General features: G+C 36.5%; 1 protein-coding gene across 29 annotated transcripts in view; it reads left to right on the top strand.

Moving 5' to 3' along the window:
• MEF2C (myocyte enhancer factor 2C) overlaps positions 1–26,269 on the top strand; it is a 170,480-nt gene that overhangs the window by 70,407 nt on the left and 73,804 nt on the right. For all 29 annotated transcript variants that reach the window (XM_055112222.1, XM_034959812.3, XM_034959815.3 and 26 more), the window contains one exon: positions 14,256–14,459. In XM_055112222.1, coding sequence (XP_054968197.1) covers positions 14,256–14,459 — 204 coding nt within the window. The remainder of the gene's footprint in view (positions 1–14,255; positions 14,460–26,269) is intronic.

Consider the following 26,269-nt stretch of genomic DNA (forward strand, 5'->3'; position numbering starts at 1 on the left):
ACTTAGACCCTCTGAGCTTCAGCAGTACCCTCATCACTAGAGTGAGGATGAAAAAAAGTTAGTACCTTTCTCATTAGGTCTTTAAGACAATTAAATGAAGCAATAAATGTAAAGCACCCACCACATAATAAGTGCTCAATAAATTTACCTATTAGCTATTCCTATTAAGACTCAGGCTCTTTGAACCATTAGCTATTATAGTTAATGTGATTTCTATCAAAACAACTCTTGTACTGTGTAGCACAATAAAGAATGTTACCTAAACCTTCATTTCATGAGGGTTTTATCTTAAAAGGGTATTGAGGAGATGGATGGAAAAGTGGAACAGGTAGAGCAGGAGCACAAAGGAGCCTTCAGAAGCCAACAAGGGGCTAGAGAATGATACCAGAGCAGGAGTGAGCTGATGCAGAGAGGATAGTTTGTGGACAGGAAGGAAAGATCACACAGGACGTTTGCAGAGGATTTATGACAAGGATGGGGAGAAGTCGTTTCCTAAATGTTATGCTTGTGGGACCTGTTTTCAAATATATGTTACTGACCAAATTATTTTTAACTACTCCTCACCATTTTTATCACTACCAGCTTCCAGCTTATGCTAACACTACAGTTTCAGTCTCTCCGTCGGCATTTTTTTTTTACCCTTGAAATACCTCCATCAGTTAGGCAGTCTTACCCTCTTTCACATGGTACCAATTTTTAATCATGCTCCTGAAACAGATTTTTTTCTGTGACACTTTTATTGTATTTTACAGTAACATATATATGCAAAGGTTTAAAAAGTTCAACAACAAACTGGTTTTTATGAACAGATGGTTTTGGGGGTGCTTGTTTCATTTCTTTTGTCTTTAAAATTTTTTAAATTAACAAATAATTGTACATATTCATAGGGTGCACAGTGATGTTTTAATATGTATAATGTATAGTGATCAAATCAGGGTAGTTAGCATATCCATCATCTCAAACATTTATCATTTCTTTGTCTTGGAAACCTCCAATATCCTCCTTCTAGCTATTTCAAACTGTAAGATATATTAACTGTAGTCATCCTTTGGTGGGATAGAACACTTGAATGCATTTGTCTTATTTAGCTGTAATTTTGGGTCCTTTAACAGTTTTTAAATGAATATTGTCCTTATATGACTCTTTCTACAAACAATATATTTAGAAATCTGTTATATTAGGAGGAAAGATATATAAAAATTAGGCATGCTTAGCCTAAACCTATTTACTTGTATGTTTGTATTTGAAAATTTCAGCTTTCCTACTTTGAAAGGATAGGAGAGGTAAGCCCAAATTTATTTGTGCAACTTGTTATAAAAAGACATTTAAATATTTGTCAGATAACACAGTTAGGGCTTAAAATAGTAAGTTAAGGAAGAAATATATTTAAATGCCTTAAGTTTTCTTTTCTTTCATCAGATTCTGGCACACTAATAGTTTTTGCCAGCAAACAAAACTTCATGTAATTATCAGTGCAATAACTGGAGCACAAATTAAAGACAATTAGCAACATTCTCCTGTTAATAGAACAGGAGAATCCCCTTATGACTAAAAGAATTCAGAGTTCATAGCTGTTACATTTTCTAACTTTCCCTCTTCTTATGTCCCCATCTCAGTCTCTTCATATGAATTATAAATTATATAAGATGAACTAGGAAAAAAGCTGGAAAAATGTGTTCAGTGTAGATGCAGCTACTGACAGTTTCTACATACTGATGTGTTTTCAAACTAAATCTGGTCTATTCGACACTAAACTGAAAAATAAAAAGAGATGTATAGATTCCCTCAAGTGACTCTTTAAAAAGAAAAAATTTTACTCCTTACTTTTTCCTGGTTTTCATCAAGTTAATTACAGTTCTAAATTTGGGAGTTACATCTTAATAACCTAATAGAAAATTTGTTGAAAGAGAGATACATTCACTCTTTAAATGTGAGTAACTGGATAATTGAGAAATACAAATTAATTGCTTCAAAAAAATAATTTTTCGGTGAATTCCAAACCATAAGTTGGAGAATAGATGGAAGATGCAGTCTCCACTGCTAAATGCACTTTTTTTGGCCACCTCCACAAACAGAATTTCCAGACTTGTGAGTTCTTCTTTAAATACTATAGAAGAATTATACTTGTTAATCAAGAAGTATCTGGAATCTCTTTCAGACCTAGTGAAAAAAAGCTCAATCAGTGAAAAATTATTGATTTTCCTATCTTTTAATCCAAAATAAGCCTGCGAATACCTCATAATAATGATGATGATGATTGTTTTTTCTTAGTATCATTTCTTAACAGCTGCCTGCCTCCCCAACACTTGTATTAAAAATTATACTAAACTTATTTCATATAAATAAAATAAGGGTGTGTCATAGTAATATTTTAGGACATCATACCCATCAGAATTGAATTATAGGGTCTATTGCCGCATATTGGGGATGCCTTCTTAAAAGCTCATGCATATAAGTTAAATCATTCTTTTATTAATCTTAAAATTACCAAGGGAAAAGTTTTTATTCAAAGATTTGGAATTGCTGGTGATTGAAGAGTTGAAAAAGAAAACCAGAAGGGAAAATGACCTAAATAATACTTGTAAGAGTTTCTAAATTAAAAAAAAAAAAAAAAAAAAGCAGTAGGCAGAATGCTCAGATGTATGTTTAACAGCTGTGGCCTCAGGCCATTCATTTCCATTTTATCCCTTAGCAATTTGAAAACAATTTACAAATAATCTCCCCACCATGTAGTAGGATCACAGCAACAGTGTGCCACACATATTACTATTTATCCTGTTCGGTGCATGATATTTTATATTTATGTCAGCTAGATCTACTCCTTTACTGCCAGAAAGATATTGCTCCAACTCCCGTCAATCTCATTCATTCACTTTCCTTTGGTAGGAAATCTGAGAGAAGCCAACATTTTCATAAGGAAAAGAATAATTGTCACTTCTAGAATTCTGTCACTCTTCTTTGAACTTGAGGGCCTCAAGGGTTTTTATTGTTTCCAGTTCTAATTTGTATATCTCATATAATTTCTACTTAAAACTGTAATTTAAAAAGAATCTGATGCTTTTATTTATTGTATCTCATTTTGTGAAGAAAGTTGATACTGAATGGCCCCTTTCACCTCTGGGAATGCATGCACACACCACTCTGTCTGCTACAAGTCACCTTTAGCTTTGCAAATGCACAAACTGTGTGACATTGTATTACTGAGAAACCAACACTAAAAATATTAACATTATAAATAGACCACATACACCGAGAAGTTTCTTCCAAATTGTAGATTAAAAGACATGATGCTAATTGTTTCAAAAGCCATGTCCTCTGCAGTCTGCACTTCTTTAACATTTAGTTCAAAATGAAACTACTTCAAAAATTATTAGGGTATTTTTAAAGTTTGCATCCCAATGTATTCTTGTTGAAGGTAGTTTGGAAACTTATTTTTTCTGAGGATAATGGCTTTGGCAAAAATTTAAAAAAATTAAGTAAATGACATCATTAAGGAAAAAAATTAAAAATTCATAATATGTAATGTGTATTTGTGTTTCTTTTGAAATATGTTGGACCATTAATAAGAATTAGAGAACCAGTCTAAATGTTTGGAAATTTGACTTTTAATTTTAAATTGGAACAGTTTAACTAAAGAAATCACTAACATTTAACATTTCAACAAATGTAACTGTTTGGAAACTATAACGGAGACAGCCTTCTGTCTTGCAAGGATTGATTTGGAAGGCCCTGGGGGAGAAAATATTGGAGTTAGGAGGTAAAACCTAAGCTATTGTGGAAAGGAAGAAGTTACACTCTTCCTGTTATGACAGGAAAATGTAGACAAATGTGCTTCCTGAGCATTTGCTCAGCAGGGAATGAAGTATCCTTTGACCTTTCCCTTAGGTACATTTGGCTTTGTTGAACTAGTAAACATGTTTTTGCCCCCAAAATATTAATCTGGTTTATTTGATTCTTCTCAGATTCAAATTATATCTCTTATGTAGATGAGATACAGAGAAACAAAGGTATTTATTTTATGACTGCATCTACAGATTGGATTTAGAATGAAAATTAGCCCTTTAACAAACCAGGCAGACTTGAGCAGCCCATATAAAAAATGTGAAGCCTGCTGTGTTAGTCTTCTCTTTTCAAAAGGCAAAACATTCCTAGGCCTTAAAATGGGCCACAGTAAAATCTCTTATATCCTGATCAAGTTAACAATTTTCGGTCATCCTTCTTCCTTTTCCTCATGCAGACAAATGCATCAGAATTCAGCTGTCACAAATTTTAAAACTCAAACTTTTATGAGTTTGTTAATAAACACTGGTTTCATTAATGTGCATTCGATTATTTAATTTAGATCTAACTGTGATTTATTATTTTCCCTCCAATGCATAAGATTTGGAGTTTTATTTTGGGATTTGGGATGTTGACTTAGGGTGAGGGGTTGGTAGAGTTCTAAATTCCACACTCTAAGCCCCTTATTTTAATCCTTTTATCATGTTCAGAATTTTAGGAACTACTGCTTGAAAATCCTTTGGAAATACTACTATATTTCAGCGAAACGGAGGCTCAATTTGCTTGAGGCTAACGAGGACAATAGTCCCCTTTGCAGCAGAACACACTGCTGTCTCATCCTCGCAAGTTATGCTGGAGGGTTACAAGCACGTGGTAGCAGTCTGCTTAAAAGAGTCCCTCGCTGCTCTTTAAAGAGCCTTTCATTTACGATGGCAGGCCCCGTCATTGTATAAAGGAACGCTTGTCTAGAACACAAGTCTGCAGAGGCACTGCTTCCTCCCACCGAGAGTAATCATCGGGCCTGAAGCTCGCAAGCCTTTCTAATGACAGACTGAATTAAACAAAATAAAACTGAAGAAGAATACTTTAGAACATTTGTGCCATTACTTACTGTCAGGAACAAGGGAGGTGGAGAAAGAGCATTTAGGAGGGCATTTCCCTTTTTCCCAATTAAAGATTGTCGTTGCAGACTCTTGACTCCAGCCCTAACCCTTTAAACACATAGGAAGACCTGTGGCTCCTGGATTACAGAGTGTATTGTATCTGTGAACTGTCCATCTGTCACTCATTAGTCATTCTGTTTCCTCAACTGGGAGGAAACTGAGAGATTATCTAGGTGGGGGAATGAGGCGGAGTAGCCGACCTGAAATATTTTCACATAATGAGGGTTATATTTATCATGACTCTTATTTGGAGGGAAAAAAAATGATCAAACCTCAAACCTTTGAAAATAGAATTAGCTGGGTATACGAATCCCAAACACATCCTAAAACAAAGAAACTACTATTTATGAGTTAAAGAATGGTGAAAATAAAAAAATAAAAAATTATCCATTCATTGAGCACTGTAAGGTTCAATTAAGATTAGGCTAAAAATATTGTGTTTGGTGGAAAGAAGTATTTGGGGCCCATCAGATTTTTGTTGCTTCCCTTAGTGATATGTCTGAGGCAATTTGCAGTTGGGCCTCAATTATTATTATAGATGTGAGTAGCTGCTGTTTCTAAAGGTCCTTTTCTTTCAGAATTCTTTCCTGCAAGGTGCAAGAACAACCACAGTTAAAATGGCAGGAAAGTTCTTCTGAGGTGACTTTATGAATGGGGCTGGGCCTGGGAGGGTGAGGGAGGGGGCAGGCGTGTGGAGTGGAGAAAGATTATGAAATGCCCTTTCCATTTCACAGTAGTCAAACTAATTTCCCTACCCTGTAGGAAATGATACAGGACTCCTTCTCTGTTTTTAGAACTTGTTATTTACATTGCCTGTGTAAATCAGAGGGCCACCTTTTTTTATTCTAGCTGTAAGCAGACCTGTATTTACTACCAACCAAAATTCTTCCCATTTTCTGAAATTAAAATAAACATCCATAAATATAGAACTAGTTTGTGCCCACTAGTGCATGCATGTGGTTCTCAGCGGCTGTAGTGGGAATGGCCGGAGCGTCTGAGGGCAGAGTTGGCTGCAGAGTCTATACAAAAGTAGCTTTGATTTACTGTCAGAACCTAGAAACCAACTTGCTCTCAATTTAGTGTTCTTAGTATTATTTTTTGACTTTAACCTAGAAAGCAGTCCTTACGTTAATTAAAATGTTATGCATTACTGTGCTTGCACTTATCAGAATTTCTGATGGTTCTTAATGTAACATTACAAATGACAGTGCCTGCATACTGCTCAATAAACAGTTGACTGGGTCCATATTGAGCTGAACTTCAGCCCCTAAAATCCATAGTTACCTAAAAGAGGGAAGGAACACTAACTAACAGAAAGAAAGATGCACTTTGTGTGAAGAGGGTTGGTTTTCTAGTCCATCCAGGAACAAGTTTGGGGACCTTGGATAAGGCTATTCATGTCTTTGTTTACGGTATTCATCTGAAAAATAGGGATGATAAACTGTGCTAAAGAATAAGTTCAAAGAGATACTGTCGAATGTAGGGAGATAATTTATTATAAAATCGTTGAACTTCTTAGAAAAAATTATCAAATAAGCAACACTGTTATCTAAAAAATAATATAAGAAATCTGATATGCTTCACTTGCACCAACCAACCCACACACAGAATTTGACCAAGTCCAGTTTTTTCTCCTGATTAATTTTACCAAATGTAAGTTTTTACTGTAAGTTAAAATGACAAAAAAATAAATAAAACAAGTATGTGAAATTTCCCTCTCTCGGTAGCAAACTTCTTGTTAACATAGTCTGAGCATCCATAGAAATTTATTTTCAGCTGTTCATTTTGGATTACAAAAAACACTATAATTCCTCTGTCCATATATCTATTCATTCTATCAACATTTATTTAGCCAAGTATTATTATTGGTTGTCAGGTTACAAGAATGAGCAAAAGATGGCCCAGGTACTCGAGAAAAACTAGGATATAGCTGAGAGAGACACTCTAATCTAGACCTAAGTAAATAATGGTAACACAAGCTGACAGGTCCTAGGAGACCAGTCTTTTACAGTATGTTTCAAGGAGCGACTAAGCCTGGTGCATCAGAGAAGATACTACTTGCTTTGTAAAGTGTTTCACAGTTAACAAGTTATTTACACTGGTATTATATCCCTTACTTGACCTCTCATAAAACTCTATATGATGCCTATTATTATCTCCACTTTCCAGGTGAGGAAACTGGGGTTCCGGTAAGTTAAGCAATTTTACGCAAGGGCACACAGCTCATAAAAGGCAGAGCTGGGACTTGGTTTTCAATTTTTATGTTTTTCTTTCTACATTGTACTGCCCCAGTCATGATGCATGTATCCTGTTTCTTTAAAATTTCTTTAATAATGTGAATTTGCTGTTTTATCAATCTGGATAATTATTTTTCTGTGCATTTTCAGTACATCATTTAATGTTGTCTACTCAAATTCTTTACAGTCTTTTGTGTCTCGTCTAGCTACAAAAAAGTTATTTTATTTCTTGAAATATGGAAATTAGAGGCGATAATGTATGGGTGGGATTGAGTAACTAAAACACAGGAGATTCTGTAGGGTGCATGCTTGGTGAACCATATTGCCATTTGCCCTTAACTCAAAGCCCTATGATACTTAGGCATAGATTAAGAACATCTAAAAATTAGAATAAATATTTTAAAGGTCTCTAGTCCAACTTCCTGCTTAATTCAGGAGCCCCTTCTACACCTTCCTTGATAAGCAGCTTTATGTGAACATATTCAGAAATGAGCTGCTTCCTGCTTGGTGGGACTAGGTCCACTCTTAGGCAGTTCTCATCACTAGATTTTCCCTTGTTTTGAATCTCTTTCTAATTTTCAACAATGCTTACTAATTTTGCCTCTTCGCATGGGCATATGCTTCAGACCTTAGAAAATGTTTAGCATTTCACTTTTAATTCTATTTTTTCTGAGTTATACATTCCAGATTCTTTCAATGGTTCCTCATGCCAGATTGTTCTCAGACCCTACATCAGTCTGTTTACCATCCTGTAGATGCTCTAATTTTGTCAGTGCTTTCTTAAAATGTCACCCTCAGAACTGAATATGCTACCAAAGATGGTTCTGACAAACAAAAAGATCAGTAGGATAATTAATTACCACTATAGAATGCTAAAACTTTAGATCCTTTCCCAAAATTCCTTAATTATCCCCAACCTGAACTTTTGTAATTGTTTTTTAAAAATATGAATGTGGACTTTAAAATTACCTTCATTTGATTCATCTTGATTGTGACCCAGCTTTCTAAAGGCTGTAGAAGGCGTTATGGATATAGACTCTTATCACCTACTGGGTTTGCTCAAGCACCCAGATTTACGTTGCATGCAGATCTGATAAGCCTGCCTTCCTATATACCCATCTAAACCAATGACAAAAATGTCTCCTGGGATGGGAAAAGTACTGAATTCTATGGCACTTTACTAGAGACTTTTTGATAAACTTAACATTGATCAATTAAGTCGGCCTCATTAATTATAGTTCATCAGCCATATTTAAATCAGCTAAATTACTACCATCCAGTCTGAAATTGTGCATGAGGATTTCATCACTTTTCCAAATGCTTATTCTTTGAAAATCTGAACTCATCAGAAAGTTAAGTACATTTTTGCTGAACAAACTCAGTCATCCTGAACCCATGGATCCTCCCCATTCTTTCTGTATCCTGTGATTGTAAAATTAAATTTTTATCTTCAGACTTTTTTATCTTTCATCTTTTTTATCCAGGCAATGGATAAAAAAGAAAAAAAACTTTTCTCTGAACTTTTTGAAGTATATTTTTCTTGAAGTCTATAGCATATTTACATATATATCTTTCTCCAGACATCATTTACCTTCTTTATTATAAATTCCAAGATAGTGTAATTACTTTATCTTAAGATTTGTGTCACTAATAAGCTAAACATTGTAGTAAAATAAAGGTATATGTGTCCAAAATCTCTATTTTTGAGAGATTAAATTATTTAAAAGGCAAGTAAAAAAGCATCTACTCTAACATAAAATTATACCGAAACATTCAGACTTCAAAATGGAGTATTTCCATTCCATAATCCATTCGTTCAGCAAAGGTTCATTGAGTGGCCACTGGTCAGAGTCTGTGAGAGGCCTGAGGGATGGTCTTTGGGGAATTCAAATCTGGCAGAAGGGAAAACTCATATACAACCAACTTTGTAATACTGGAGTAAGTCTCATAATAAAGATTTGTAAAAAGTGCTGGAGGACTACAATGAGAAAGGAATGAGTTTTATCTGAATGTGACAAGGAAAGCATCAAAGAAAGAAGTTGGCATTTAAACTAACCCTTACAGCGTGATGGGTGCATCCAGTGGCCAGGTGGAAAAGGAGAGATGGGGGTAATACCACAATCAGCTTTCACCAAGTCAAGATTAGAAATAACCAGTAAGGTAGATTTCATTTCGTACTCATCTTGACTGAATTTACATCTACTATTATTTTTCTAGCTCAGTCCAGAGAAAAAGTTAGTCTGAAAACAAAAACTGAATTCACCCAACTCTAAATAAAAATATGAATTCAGATTATTAGGTATGACTGAAAATATAACTCTGTTGGCCAAGTCATGCATTTTGTTCCAAATAAAGAAAATTCCTTTTAAACGTTATGGAATTAAATGACTTTTTTTGGTCCAGCCACAAGGAACTGATATGAACAAGGGAGATATTATTTTATGTAATGGAAGCCACAGTACCTAGCACAAATGCCTGACATAGAGAATATTCAATAAATATTGCTTAGCATAATGTTTGACATGCGGAAAATGCTCCATAAAACTTGGCCAAATTATTTTTATATTTTTTGTGAATAGACTTTCTTAAATTTTTAGTAACTGATTTGTATGGTGCTGTATTTAATGAATGTTTCTTTTCTCAATTTCAACTTCTAATTTCTGTTTTTCCTTCGCACCTAATAGGTTCTAGAGCCATTATCAACATAAGATGTATGGTATCTGTCCTTATTCTAGGATTTAAAAGTCAGGGCCAGTATAAAACTTAACATACCATCATCACATTTGGGGCTATTTAAAGATTCAAAAATATAAAGAAAAAACATAAAATAAAAAACATACAGAGTAGTTCTGCTTTCTATGCTATATCACACATTGTCTCTTTAATTTGATAACATGTTGACTTATGTAAATACTGGAAAAGAGCGACTCTTTGCCTAACTACTGTAAAAACCTCTTTCTGCCTCACCTAAGGTTCCAAACGTGTTATTTAAAAAGAAATATGGACTTGTCCCCATTACAAACTATTATCAAGTTAAGAAAAATGTAATCATCACAAGGCATTATTTAAGTATAAAAGCGCAGAATTGAAATCTTTGTCATTGAGTGGCATATTTTAAATGAAGAGTTATATTCCAGATCTCTTTAGAAAGCCTAATGCTTAAAAATAATTTTATCTAACTATGAACAATGAGAAAAAGCATTATAAAATACATTTTGAGTATGCTATGAAGAATATGAACATAATGCAGAATTAAATTTAGAGCAATTAAGAGTAGATTTTGAAGATATTTTCTTACGTGCTTTAATACAGTCATCATTTCAGTTTGCAGTTTTAAATTGCAGAAGAAGCTATATGCACTGACTTCTTTGACGGGTATTATTAAATAAGTATGCATTATCCAGCAGCCTATTTGGTTACACAAAAATTGAGGAGCACTAAAAGTAAACACAAATAGTGGCATTAATGATATTTCTGTACTGAAATGTACTTTGATTATGAGTGTTGTAACGTGCAAAATTCTGAGGTCTGAGTACAACAGAAACCATACTGTATGGAGACATTCCACATATAGCTTGTGGTCATGAAGTCTGATTAAAAGTGGTTTTAGATATATGAAAGTAGTCTAGGTCAGTGCCTTCTGTATTGAACGTATTCTGTAGCCCATTTCACTAAGTAAAATGCCAATATGCAGGTACATTTTCATATCAAAATTGGATCTAAAAGAAATATTAAAAGACATTTAGTGCAGCTCTGTGTAATTAATGATTATGTTTCTTTATTCATTCCAAAAAGATGGTTTTCAGCCCATCCTTAATATCAATTATGACTCATCTGCATAAAACAGAATAAAAGTTTCTAAAGTAGTATGATAATCAGATATGAAAATAAAACACTAGCTATATTTTTTCAGAAGTACTTTAGAAAGACAATCAATAAAGATGAAATAGAAGGTGAAAAACACTGACAATTACAAGAAAGAAGAATTATCCAAGTTGAAATGTAAATAACGTAACTGAGTAAATATTGACTAGTTGATACGGGCTAGTAAATATCTAAATGCCTTATTTTCCAAATGATGGTCACTACAGCTTTATCTTTCTATCAGTCATAATAACATCCTCAAATAGCCATAACTGGTAGACTCTTCAAGTCACCAAGACAAGTATATTTTGCTAGTTCTTCTTTTTTGGTTAAGTCAACTAAGAAATTTGGGGGAACTAATATTTATTGAGCACCTACTCTAAGCATGATACTCAATACTATACACACATTATTGGATACAATCCTCACAACAGCCTTAAGAGTAGGTATAAATCTCTGTTTTACAAATGTGAAAAATCAAACTCAAAGAACTTTATTTAAAGTGAGGCGAGGCACGGTGGCTTATGCCTGTAATCCTAGCACTTTGAAAGGCTTAAGCGGGAGGATCGCTTGAGCTCAGAAGTTTGAGAACAGCCTGGGTAACATAGGGAAACCTCGTTTCTAGTAAAAATAAATAAAAACAAAGATAAAGCCAGAACATGTTGGTGCACGCCTGTAGTCGCAGCTACTCCGGAGGTTGAGGCGGGAGGATGGTTTGACCCTGGAAAGTGGAGGCTGCAGTTAGCTATACTAGTACCGCTACACTCCAGCCTAGGAGACGGGGAGACCCTGTCTCAAAAAACAAACAAACAAAAAAGAAGTTGTTAAGTGAATTTCGCATGACTAGCAAATTCGGCATTCAAATTCAGAGTTCTCTAAATACAAACCCTATGTTCTTTGCTTTCTACCATACTACCTGCAATGTCAATATGATAAAATAGTATAATTATTATTAAGTAAGGAATATATGTATTGTTAAAACATTTTGCATATGAGTTGTTAAAAAAATTTCATGGGAAAATTTATCACATATATAACATACATCAATTGTATCTTTCTGAAGATTTCACATAGTAGCTTCCCCTATCAATTTTTATACCATGGATTTTTACCATGTGCCCACACATGTCTACTGGTCTAAGCACTGGGGATAAAGTAGTGAGCAAAATAAAAACGGCATATGCCCTTGTGGAGCATGCGCTGTAGTGGAAGAGAGGTTAAACAGATCGCACAGGAAAATATACACAGTTTTGTATTTTTTTATTTTGCATATTTTATATACAAAATATATTTTGCATATTTTTGTATATATTTGGTATATTTTTGTGTATATTTTGTATATTTGAAAATATAAAATGTGATTGTAATATGAAGGAAAAATAAAAGGTGATAAGTAAAACAATAATTAACAAAATGTGGAGGAATGAGGAGACTGGGAGGTCAGGCTTTCTGTCTGCTAGTCCACAGTCCTTGTCAACATAAATCTATTTAGTTGTGGGGGAGGGTGGTGAGTGGGAGAAGGTGGCAGGCCGGGATTCAGAGTTCTCTCTGAGGTTTCTAGTTTGGATGACTGAGTTTATGGTGAGATGGGGATTCCAAAAGGGGCTGCAGATTCTAGACTGAAGATAATGAGGTTGAACTTTGGAGGGTTTGAGAATCCAGGATGTTTAGACAGGTGTGGAACTGGAGGACATGCATTGGGTGTCTGGAGACAAAGAGAAAGATGAAGGGTAGGAATATGCAATTAGGAATTACACACAAATCTGTGATAAAATGAGCTGGCCTCTCTGCAAGGTGGGTTGGATTTGAAGGTATGAAAAAAGTTTAAATGATTCATTCTGAAAACAATAGCTTAATTAAGTAAATTAGCTTTTCCCAGAATATGTGCCTCAAAAACCTAGTTCTGAAGAGTGATAGTAAGTGCTCCTCAAAATAAATGAATATGCAAAGAAACAAACGATGTGTCAGCAATAGGTTCGAAAAGCAAGTTAAACAAAGTTTAAAAGGTTTCATAGCCTTTCATATACCAATGTGCCTCTTTTTCCAAACATATTAGGCCACTGAACTTTTTTCTTAAGGAGTATTTTATAGGAACAGTACTCTACAGAATGAATACCTGTTGGGAAACACTGGACCATATAAAGGTTTATAAGAGACTCCGTCTCCAAAAAAAAAAAAAAAAAAAAAAAGAATGTTCACGCCTTTTCAGTAGCCAGACTGGAGCAACAAGCTGAAGTTCAATTAAAAGAGAGTTGAAATTGGGAAGAGTGAAATGTATTTTTGCATTTGGTAGGATTGGCAGGTAGGAAGTTTTCAAAGCCAGGGAGAGGGAGCTGTTGTAGGCAGCTCATCAGGAAAAAGACAGTAGGAAGAGTGAGGCTTTGCAGTTTGAGTTGAATTGAGGAAGGAATGATTCCAGGCAGGGAGATCATCGAGGACAGGAAGCTGCTAGGCTGTCCAAAATTGAAGTGATAAGGACATCAGTGATAGAGTTGCCTGGGAAATAGTGTGAACCTGAGAAATATTTTGAGGAAAGGAATTATGGGTCTTGGTAATAGATTAGATTAAAAGAAGAAAATGGTGGCATTAACAATACAGTTTCTGGCCTGAGAGAAGAAGAAAGATACACAGAAGAATGAAACCAAAACCCTAAGCATATGATGGCTAACGGACTTCCCAATGCCCTGTTGGGTTTCTAGAAAACAGAATACAACATCGTCTGAGATCACAGTCATATCCCTTCAAGTGTTTTCAATTAAATGACATGAGACTAGACAATTTTAAGACTTGTTTGAACACAGATCTAAAATGCTAAGTTCCTAATGTCATGTCCACTCTTCAAATAGTCAAAAGCAAGCTCCAAACTAATTATTAATTGGGAAATATGTTAGCCATGCTGAAATTAATTTTTTTTAAAACCTTAACTTGCTCAAAGAAACATGACCAGTTCCCTGGTCACCTTCATTAAAATACCCTACATTAAATCTTGCATTTAGAATCTCACATTCAGCAGCAAGCTAGAAATCACACATTTTCAAATGATAAGCAGAAATTAATATTAGATTTATTTGCTTTCTTTCTGAATGTGTTAGTGCCCAGGGCTCTGACAACTACACACCATTGTTTTGTGAAGGAAAAGAAAAAAGAAAAGAAAAAAACCACACATGCATGAATATTTTTTTAAAAATCTTGGCTGCTTTCTTTTTTCTAGGTGACATTTACAAAGAGGAAATTTGGGTTGATGAAGAAGGCTTATGAGCTGAGCGTGCTGTGTGACTGTGAGATTGCACTGATCATCTTCAACAGCACCAACAAGCTGTTCCAGTATGCCAGCACCGACATGGACAAAGTGCTTCTCAAGTACACGGAGTACAACGAGCCGCATGAGAGCCGGACAAACTCAGACATCGTGGAGGTGAGAGAGCATGCGTGGTGAGCCCCAAGCCTCCGCAAGCAGGGGAGTTTGGACCTCCCCCTGCCACACACACATACACACATCATGTTCTTTTTCCTAAGATGTTCATAGTCCCATAGATAGACCCAGGATTATTATCTATCGCAACTCTTACTCCACCTTTTCTCTCCCCTTCAAAAGTTAGAGTGATGTGATGATAGAGATCATGTAAGATCTGGTCTTTGCTAGAAATCAAGTACCAGTGTCAAACTATTTGCTTCATCTTTGGCAAGTGGTCATTGTCCACAGCTGTGTATCAGGACACCATGGTTGGGAACTCTTGCCAGGGAATAGCTCATCCATATTTTAGACACTTCTGATCATTTATTTTAGTTATATAATAGTTTCCCGGCATCATCAAAGAAAAAACGTATTTAAAAATGAACTCACCCCAACCTTACACTTTCAGTTTTTCGATTTATGTCTCTTCTTTGTAATTCGTTATTCTGAATGCTTTCTTGCTGGAAGAGTAAAGGCAATTATTCTCCTAGAAATGTTTTTTCCTAAAAATTATATCATTATATATATCAATGAAAACTGTTAATATACATGGAATCAGAAATCAGATGAAAATGAATTTCTAAATATTAGCTCAGTGTTTAATCAATGTCAGATTTAAAAAATTGTTTTATTGTGCCAAAAATAAATAAGCATGATGATGAAAGTCAAAAATGTTTTAGATGTGTTAGCATAAGTAACATACCATACAGTTTTGGCTGGAACATTTTTTTTTTCCCATTTTATTTTATTTTATTTTTATTATACATTAAGTTTTAGGGTACATGTGCACATTGTTCAGGTTAGTTACATTGGCTGGAACATTTTAAACCTTTTCAGCATCGAACCTATTTAAATACTTTGTAGTACCCTTCATGAGCAATGATTAAGACTACAAAACAAAGAAGGAAGAGGTATAATAAGGATGGTTCCCATCTGCCTATTTTCTTAATCTATTTGTCTACTCTGGCTTCCCTAGATTGTGCCTGCTTTCTCAGAATGAAAAGAAAATTAATAAGTGTTTCAAAAGTATGTACTCAAGAGTCAGTTTGCCAGAGTACACGTCATTCTTGCCATTGCTTAGACTAGTTCCACATTGTAAAAAAATGTAGTGCTAATCCTGATCAAATGAATATGCCTCCCACATCCATCTCCCTTTTACCTGTTACAATTGTCTAAGACTAATCCTCATTTCTTTGTTTTTATTTGAAAGTTTTTCAAAAGTATTGAGCTGATTATTATATTTTATTTTTGCCTAACGGGGCCAAGGAAATAATTTCAGAGAAACAAAAGTGAATGATAAATAGACCTAGGGTGATATGTGCTTAAAATACTATGCATTATTTTAGTTTTTCATTGATAATTTGAATTGTGTGCTTGCCTTGATCTTGAAATTTAGGATCACTGATAAAATTTACCTATGCATTTCAGATAGTTTTTTATTTGCATATAAATATGAAAGTACAAAAATATGAAGGTGAACACTGCTTGTGTGTGTGCACTAATACTTATGTAAAATAAATTCAGAAAACAAAATAACTATTTACTAAAAACTCCATCTCATTACTAAAACCATTATAACAAAAGTCAGGGTAACAAAAGAATTTGAGTTGGAATTTATCATTACACTGGAACTGCTAGTCCTTAATGTCATGTGAAATGCTGTAGATCCATAATGAGCCAATTGGAAAATATGTTGACTTCTAAAATTTGCTTTCTTAAAGGAGTTTAAAACCTAGAACATTCATCTTCTGAGGGTTTTTCTTAGGAATATATTAAATGACTTGAAGGCAACTTAAAACTTCATATATTGGCCAGGTGTGGTGGCTCACGCCTATAATGCCAACACTTTGGGAGGCCTAGGTGGGCAGATTGCCTGAGCTCAGGAGTTTGAGAGCAGCCTGGGTAACATGGCAAAACTCCGTCTCTGCAAAAAAAATACAAAAATTAGCCAGGCATGGTGGCACACATGTGTGGTCCCAGCTACCTGGGGGGCTGAAGGGGGAAGATGGCTTGAGCCTGAGAGGTCAAGGCCTCAGTGAGCCTAGATTGTGCCTCTGCACTCCAGCCTGAGTGACAGAGCAAGACCCTGTCTATTTAACAACAACAACAACAAAAACCCCACTTCATATATTGTATGAAAACTTCATATTTTTTGATAGGTGGATATTTGAAAGTCAGACTTCTTTAAATGCTACAAAAACAGCACTGGGTTAAGAGTCATTGTTTTTCATTTGAATCCTTGTCTTGCACTTTTGTGCAGTGTGGTGAGTTGGGTACCTCTCTGGGCTGACGTTTTCTCATCTCAAAAATGAAGGCATTGGATTTGAAAGTGCTTTTGCAAGATTATAATTTTTAAAAAAGCAATACTTGTAAAACAGGAGTAAAGAACCAGTTCCATTTTCTTGTTAACATCAATAGATTAAATCTCTGAATCTCTCAAAAAGACACTTCGAGGCTTTTGGGCCAAATCTAGAGATTGGATGGCTGAATTATTTGGATGAACATAACATGTAAGTCTAACACATGGTGGGTCCGTCCTGTTCAACTCCCTGAATTATGCATTCTTCACATATTTGGCTTTTCCACATTTTAGTAATAACAGAGATCATGGAAAAAGAAGTAAGATGGGACCGCTAAGCTTGATAAAATTTACATCATCTTCACATGGAATATTTTTCAAAGTGCTGCATCACTGAAATTAGGATACTTGAGACACTTGGTGAAGAGAGGATCTGGATTGGAAGTTGCATTTATAAAAAGTTCCCCAAGTAGGCTGGGCGCGGTGACTCACACCTGTAATCCCAGTACTTTGGGAGGCCAAGGCAGGCACATCATGAGGTCAGGAGATCAAGATCATCGGGGCTAACATGGTGAAACCCTGTCTCTACTAAAAATCCAAAAAATTAGCCGAGCGTGGTGGAGGGCGCCTGTAGTCCCAGTTACTCGAGAGGCAGGAGAATGGCCTGAACACGGGAGGCAGAGCTTGCAGCAAGCCGAGATCGCGCCACTGCACTCTGGCGCAGGCGACAGAGTGAGACTCCGTCTCAAAAAAAAAAAAAAAAAAAAGTTCCCAAGTAATTCTTAGACACACTAAATTTGAAAACCTCTGCAGCACTAGTACATAAATTGTGCTGGAGGCAAAGACCTATGATACATCAGGGATTTGAATTCGTTCTTAGAATGGATCTACCATAAAGTCAAAAGTTAAGATTGTTTACTGCTCCTGGGTAAAATTTTAAATCCTATTTATTTTAATTTAATGGAATACATTTAACTGAATAAGTTTAATGAGGAGCATAATATGTTTCATGAAGGGTCATTAGTTTTATATTTCCCATTTGGACCATTACCCCTCTTCCTTAACCCTCTAAAAACAGTTTACTCACAAGAAGAAAAGGTATCGGGAGAGATAGAAATAATATAATTTCCAGCCTTTACACAGAAATACAAATTTCTGGGCCATACCAGAGTAGTGCTACAGGGTCATAGGAAATTGTGCAGTGCGTGGGTGTTGAAAAAGATTCCTTCTTTTAGCAAAAAAGCTCTGCGTAATTATCATGTCTTTGCTTGATAATTAGCACTACTCCAACAATGGCACAGAGACTCACAAAGGCTTAACAGACAGACTGAGATCAGTTTTTTTATGATTATATTATAATGCAGCTTGAATATCTGTTTAGATACAATATATAAATATGCCAGATTTAGTAAATGTGTTAAATTTTTAATCCATTGGTTAAAAAAACAAAAACAGTTATTGTATTAAAAGCACTTCCTTTGAAGGAAGTCCATTTTACTTAACTCTGTGACAAGTATACTGGGATATTTACCCAAAATGCTAGCTTGTCAGACTGTTGAAATTCAGTTCGGATGGCATTAAGGAACTGCCCCCTTCACTGCTTGTTCACTAGCTCCACTCCTCGTTCTCTTAGCTGTCTAAGACAGCAAACCCTACCAGTTTATGTTGGGCTCTGTTCCTGGAAGAAGATGTGGTTGTTGAGTACTTCAGGATGATCTGAAGATGCAGATCCCACAGGACATGCTTACAGCCCATTGCTTCATTTAGCAATGATTTAGCAAGCTCCACTCATGCTCAGCACTGTGCAAGAGACTCTGAAACAGCAGGAGACAGGCATTCTTGTTAAGGATGTAAAACATATATGCAAAAAATCAGCTTGGGAACAATTGGACGGCAAAGGAACAATAACCTCATTAATGCAGTATAAGCTGCTGAAATGAAGGTGTAGGCTAAACAATTCAACAGAACTCATTCAGCCAGGTCATGTGTTTTTCCAGAGCATTCTAAGTGATCCTTGGAGTGACAGGACTCCCAGACAGGTTACCTCCATATCCAGCACGTTTTGTAACCACAAAATCCTTATGGGAGTATCACTTAGCACCCAGCCAGGAAGGAATCTCTCATCCCCTCAGTGAACTCGGTGATTCTAATGAGCTACTCATTCAGTCTGGGCCCACAGTCCAGTGATTAAGTGTGGAAGGGGAATAAAACACAAGGCCCTTTGCTGCTCTCTAGGAAATTCAGAGATGGATGTAACTCCTGCAGAAGAAACCTTTGATTCACAACTGTCTCAATAGAGGATTATTGGTTTTTCTTTTTAGAGGAAGAACATGTGTGTCTCTGTGTGTGTGTGTGTGTGTGTGTGTGTGTGTGTATGAGAGAGAGAGAGAGAGAGAAGGAAAGGGACATAGGGAGATGGAGAGAAGATGAGAGATGAGAGATTATATTTACCTGATATTTTATTATTTTGGAAATTTTATTTGCTGTCACCTGAATCCTGACTTCTGTTTTGATTTAGAGACATCTAAGAACAGTTGCTGCAGCAAAATGTTTTCTGCACAGTAATAATTAAGGCCTAAATTGGGATGGGAAAAGCCTTAAAATAGTTTATAACTTGTATAGCTTCACAATGGTGATGAAAGTTATCAACGAGCTAAGTGCTCTTACATAGTTTAGTGAAAATACTGAATACAATTTTTGTTGAAAAGCAAATGCAGCAAATAGCGAAATTGGACTTCTTTACAAACTCAGTATCACAAAATTTGGAAATGGATGTAAATGTGAAAATATGTCTACTTTACTTGACCATTCATTATATCTAATTAGCTTCTAATTTTATACTTATAAAAATATAGATGTAACGCCACTGTAGCCAGACTGCCTCTCTAGATTCCTCCTCTCTGGGCAGAGCATCTCTGAAAGAAAGGAAGCAGCCCCAGTCAGGGGCTTATAGATAAAACTCCCATCTCCCTGGGACAGAGCACCTAGGGGAAGGGGCAGCTGTGGGCGCAGCTTCAGCAGACTTAAATGTTCTGGCCTGCTGGCTCTAAAGAGAGCAGCAGATCTCCCAGCACAGTACTTGGGCTCTGCTGAGGGACAGACTGCTTCCTCAAGTGGGTCCCTGACCCCCCGTGCCTCCTGACTAGGAGACACTTCCCAGCAGGGGTCGACAGACACCTCATACGAGAGAGCTCCGGCTGGCAACTGGTGGGTGCCACTCTGGGACGAAGCTTCCAGAGGAAGGAACAGGCAGCAATCTTTGCTGTTCTCCAGCCTCTGCTGGTGTTAACCCAGGCAAACGGTCTGAAATAGACCTCCAGCAAACTCCAGCAGACCTGCAGCAGAGGTGCCTGACTGTTAAAAGGAAAACTAACAAACAGAAAGGAATAGCATCAACATCAACAAAAAGGATGTCTGCACCAAAACCCCATCCAAAGGTCACCAGCATCAAAGACCAAAGGTAGATAAATCCATGAAGATGAGGAAAAACCAGTGCAAAAAGGCTGAAAATTCCAAAAACCAGAATGCCTCTTCTCCTCCAAAGGATCACAACTCCTCTCCAGCAAGGGAACATAACTGGATGGAGAATGAGTTTGACAAATTGACAGAAATAGGCTTCAGAAGGTGGGTAATAACAAACTCCTCCGAGCTAAAGGAGCATGTTCTAACTCAATGCAAGGAAGCTAAGAAACTTGAAAAAAGGTTAAGGGAATTGCTAACTAGAATAACCAGTTTAGAGAAGAACATAAATGACCTGATAGAACTGAAAAACACAGCACAAGAACTTTGTTAAGCATACACGAGTATCAATACCCAAATCGATCAAGCGGCAGAAAGGATATAAGAGATTGAAAATCAAATTTAATGAAATAAAGCATGAAGACAAGATTAGAGAAAAAAGAATGAAAAGGAATGAACAAAGCCTACAAGAAATATGGGGCTATGTGGAAAGACCAAACCTACATTTGATTGGTATACCTAAAAGTGACGGGGAGAATGGAACCAAGTTGGAAAACACTTCAGGATATTATCAAGGAGAACTTCCCCAACCTAGCAAGACAGGCCAACATTCAAATTCAGTAAATACAGAGAACACCACAAGATACTCCTCAAAAAGAGCAACCCCAAGACACAATCAGATTCACCAAGGTTGGAATGAAGGAAAAAATATTAAGGGCAGCCAGAGAGAAAGGTCGAGCTACCCACAAAGGGAGGCCCATCAGTCTAACAGCAGATCTCTCGACAGAAACCCTACAAGCCAGAAGAGAATGGGGGCCAATATTCAACATTCTTAAAGAAAAGAATTTTCAACCCAGAATTTCATATCCAGCCAAACTAAGCTTCATAAGTGAAGGAGAAATAAAATCCTTTACAGACAAGCGAATACTGAGAGATTTTGTCACCACTAGGCCTGCCTTACAAGGGCTCCTAAAGGAAGCACTAAATATGGAAAGGAAAAACTGGTAACAGCCACTGCAAAAACATATCAAATTGTAAAGACCATTGACACTATGAAGAAACTGCATTAACTAACGGGCAAAATAACCAGCTGGCATGATAATGACAGGATCAACTTCACACATAACAATATTAACCTTAAATGTAAATGGGCTAAATGCCCCAATTAAAAGACACAGACTGGCAAATTGGATAAAGAGTCAAGACCCATCTGTGTGCTGTATTCAGGAGACCCGTGTCGCGTACAAAGACACACATAGGCTCAAAATAAAGGGATGGATGAATAGTTACCAAGCAAATGGAAAGCAGAAAAAAAAAAAAAAAAGCAAGGATTGCAATCCTAGTCTGTGATAAAACAGACTTTAAACCAACAAAGATCAAAAAAGACTCAAGAAGGGCATTACATAATGGTAAAGGGATCAATGCAACAAGAAGAGCTAACTATCTTAAATATATAGGCACCCAATACAAGAGCACCCAGATTCATAAAGCAAGTCCTTAAAGACCTACAAAGAGACTTAGATTCCCACATAATAATAGTCAGAGACTTTAACACCCCACTGTCAATATTAGACAGAACAGCGAGACAGAAAATTAACAAGGATATTCAGGACTTGAACTCAGCTCTGGACCAAGCTGACTTAATAGACATCTACAGAACTCTCTACCCCAGATCAACAGACTTCAGCAATCTTCTCAGCACCATATCACACTTATTCTAAAACTGGCATAATTGGAAGTAAAACACTCTTCAGCAAATGCAAAAGAATGCAAATCATAACATAACAGTCTCTCAGACCACAATGCAATCAAATTAGAACTCAGGATTAAAAAACTCACTCAAAACCACACAACTACAGGGAACCTGAAGAACCTGCTCCTGAATGACTACTGGGTAAATAATGAAATTAAGGCAGAAATAAGTAAGTTCTTTGAAACCAATGAGAACAAAGACATAGTGTACCAGAATCTCAGAGACACAACTAAAGCAGTGTTTAGAGGAGGTGAATTTATAGCACTGAATGCCTACAGGACAAAGTGAGAAAGATCTAAAATTGACACCCTAACATCACAATTAAAAGAACTAGAGAAGCAAGAACAAACAAAAGCTGGCAGAAGACAAGAAATAACTAAGAGCCGAACTGAAGGAGATAGAGACACGAAAAACCCTTCAAAAAATCAGTGAATCTAGGAGCTGATTTTTTGAAAAGATTAGCAAAATAGACTGCTAGCCAGACTAATAAAAAAGAAGAGAGAGAAGAATCAGATGCAGTAAAAAATGATAAAGAAGATATTACCACTGATCACACAGAAATACAAACTACCATTAGAGAATACTATAAACACCTCTATGCAAATAAACTAGAAAATCTAAAAGAAATGAATAAATTCCTGGACACACACACCCTCCCAAGACAAAACCAGGAAGAAGTCAAATACTGAATAGACCAATAACAAGTGCTGAAATTGAGGCAGTAATTAATAGGCTACCAACCAAAAGAAGTCCAGGACCAGATGGATTCATAGCTGAATTCTACCAGAGGTACAAAGAGGAGCTGGTACCATTCCTTCTGAAACTATTCCAAATAATAAAAAAAGAGGGACTCCTCCCTAACCCATTTTATGAGGCCAGCATCATCCTGATGCCAAAACCAGGCAGAGACACAACAAAAAAAGAAAATTTCAGACCAATATCCCTGATGAACATCGATGCAAAAATCCTCAATAAAATACTGGCAAACCGAATCCAGCAGCACTTCAAAAGCTTATCCACCATGATCAAGTCAGCTTCATCCCTGGGATGCAAGGCTGGATCAACATACACCAATCAAAAAATGTAATCCATCACATAAACAGAAACAATGACAAAAACCACACCATTATCTCAATAGATGCAGAAAAGGTCGTCGATAAAATTTAACACTCCTTCATGCTAAAAACTCGCAATAAACTAGGTATTGATGGAATGTATCTCAAAATAATAAGAGCTATTTATGACAAACCCACAGCCAATATCATACTGAGTGGGCAAAAGCTGGAAGCATTCCCTTTGAAAACTGCACAAGACAGGGAGGCCCTCTCTCACCACTCCTATTCAACATAGTATTGGAAGTTCTGGCCAGGGCAATCAGGCAAGAGAAAGAAATAAAGGGTATTTAAATAGGAAAAGAAGAAGTCAACTTGCCTCTGTTTGCAGGTGACATGATTGCATATTTAGAAAACCCCATTGTCTCACCCCAAAATCTCCTTAAGCTGATAAGCAAATTCAGCAAAGTCTCAGGATACAAAATGAATGTGCAAAAATCACAAGCATTCCTATACACCAATAACAGATAAACAGAGAAATCATGAGTGAACTCCCATTCATAATTGCTACAAAGATAATAAAACACCTAGGATTACAACTTACAAGGGATGTGAAGGACTTCTTCAAGGAGAACTGCACACCACTGCCCAAAGAAATAAGAGAGGACACAAACAAACGGAAAAACATTCCATGCTCACGGATAGGAAGAATCTATATCGTGAAAATGGCCATACTGCCCAAAGTAATTTATAGATTCAGTGCTATCCCCATCAAGCTACCATTGACTTTCTTCATAGAATTAGAAAAAAACTACTTTAAATTTCATATGGAACCAAAAAAGAGCCCGTATAGCCAAGACAATGCTAAGCAAAAAGACCAAAGCTGAAGGCATCACACTACCTGACTTCAAACTATACCACAAGGCTACAGCAACCAAAACAGCATAATACTGGTACCAAAACGGTTATACAGACCAATGGAACAGAACAGAGGCCTCAGAAATAATGACACACATCTACAACTATCTGATCTTTGACAAACCTGACAAAAACAAGTAATGGAGAAACGATTCCCTATTTAATAAATGGTGTTGGGAAAACTGGCTAGCCATATGTAAAAAGCTGAAACTGGACCCCTTCCTTACACCTTATACAAAAAAATAACTGTAGATGGATTAAAGACTTAAACGTAAGGCCTAACACCATAAAAACCCTGGAAGAAAACCTAGGCAATACCATTCAGGCCATAGGCATGGGCAAAGACTTCATTACTAAAACACCAAAAGCAATGGCAACAAAAGCCAAAATTGACAAATGGGACCTAATTAAACTAAAGAGCTTCCGCACAGCAGAAGAAACGATCATCAGAGTGAACAGGCAACCCAAAGAATGGAAGAAAATTTGTGCAATCTATCCATCTGACAAAGGGCTAATATCCAGAATCTATAAAGAGCTTAAACAGATTTACAGGAAAAAAACAACCCCATCAAAAAGTGGGCGAAGGATATGAACAGACACCTCTCAAAAGAAGACATTCATGCAACCAACAAGCATACGAAAAAAAGCTAATCATCACTGGTCATTAGAGAAATGCAAATCAAAACCACAATGAGATAACATCTCACACCAGTTAGAATGGTGATCATTAAAAAGTCAGGAAACAACAGATGCTGGAAAGGGTGTGGAGAAATAGGAACACTTTTACACTGTTGGTGGGACTGTAAACTAGTACAACCATTGTGGAAGACAGTGTGGCGATTCCTCAGGGATCTAGAACTAGAAATACCATTTGACCCAGCCATAACATTTCTGGGTATATACCCAAAGGAGTATAAATCATGATGCTATAAAGACACATGCAGACGTATGTTTATTGCGGCACTATTCACAATAGCAAAGACTTGGAACCAACCCAAATGTCCATCAATGATAGACTGGATAAAGAAAATGTGGCACATATATGCCATGGAATACTATGCAGCCTTAAAAAAGGATGAGTTCATGTCCTTTGCAGGGACCTGGGTGAAGCTGGAAACCATCATTCTCAGCAAACTAACACAGGAACAGAAAACCAAACACCACATGTGCTCACTCATAAGTGGGAGTTGAACAATGAGAACACATGGACTCAGGGAGGGGAATATCACACAGCAGGGCCTGTCGTGGGGTGGGGGGCTAGGGGAGGGATAGCATTAGGAGAAATACCTAATGTAGATGATGGTTTTATGGGCACAGCAAGCCACCATGGCACGTGTATACCTATGTAACAAGTCTGCATGTTCTGCACACGTATCCCAGAACTTAAAGTAAATAAATATATATGTACAAAATTATTTTTATGTGCTATATAGATACATATTATACAAGGATACTTTTCTTAAGAGAAAAAAACAGATTCACTTACCTAATCATTTGCAGATTTTCCTTCTTTCAGTCATTGATTGAACAAAAATTTGTTGAATTCCTGCTCTGTGTTATATGCTATGAAATGCCTGGAGATACAGATATAACCAAGGTCCCTCAAGGACTCTCAGTCCTTAAGTTGGCTCACAAGGCCATGCATGATCTGATCCATGTATTTCTCTTACTCTTCAGCCTCACTTTTTGCAATTTCCCTGCCATTAACCTGCCCTTACAACCCCCATCCTATACTCAAGCCACATCGTACATACGTACATTCCTCAACCTCTCCAAGCTCTGTTTTGTCTTAAAATTCCTTACTGGATCTCTACTTGGCTGTTACTTATCCTTCACTCAAGTCAGGTCCCAATTACACTTTGGAAAGTCATCCTTGAAGCCCCCGTAACTTAGGTTAGGTGCTTCCCCTGTATTACAGTCATCATGTGTTCTATCTTTCCCATCAGAGCACTGTTGAAGTTGTTATCCAATTGCCTGTCCCACACTAGATTCTAAACTCCCAAAGGGCAAGGGACTGTACACGTTTTGCTCACCATCATATTCCCAGTGCTTAACATGAGGTCTAGAGAATGTTACCTTCTCAGAATATATTTATAGAATAAACAAACAGGAAAGACAGACATATAATCAAGTGATTATCATGTGGCATAACGTTGCACATTTAAAGTATGAAAAAATGTTTTTACAGTTCCAATGAAACAATTCATTAAATTTTGAGAGAGTTTATCAAAGCACAATTTAAAAACACTCAAGTAATCTAGGTCCATACTCTCCAATATAGTAGCCAATA

This window comes from Pan paniscus, chromosome 4 (assembly GCF_029289425.2).
Source record: "Pan paniscus chromosome 4, NHGRI_mPanPan1-v2.0_pri, whole genome shotgun sequence".
Classification (NCBI taxonomy): Eukaryota; Metazoa; Chordata; class Mammalia; order Primates; family Hominidae; genus Pan; species Pan paniscus.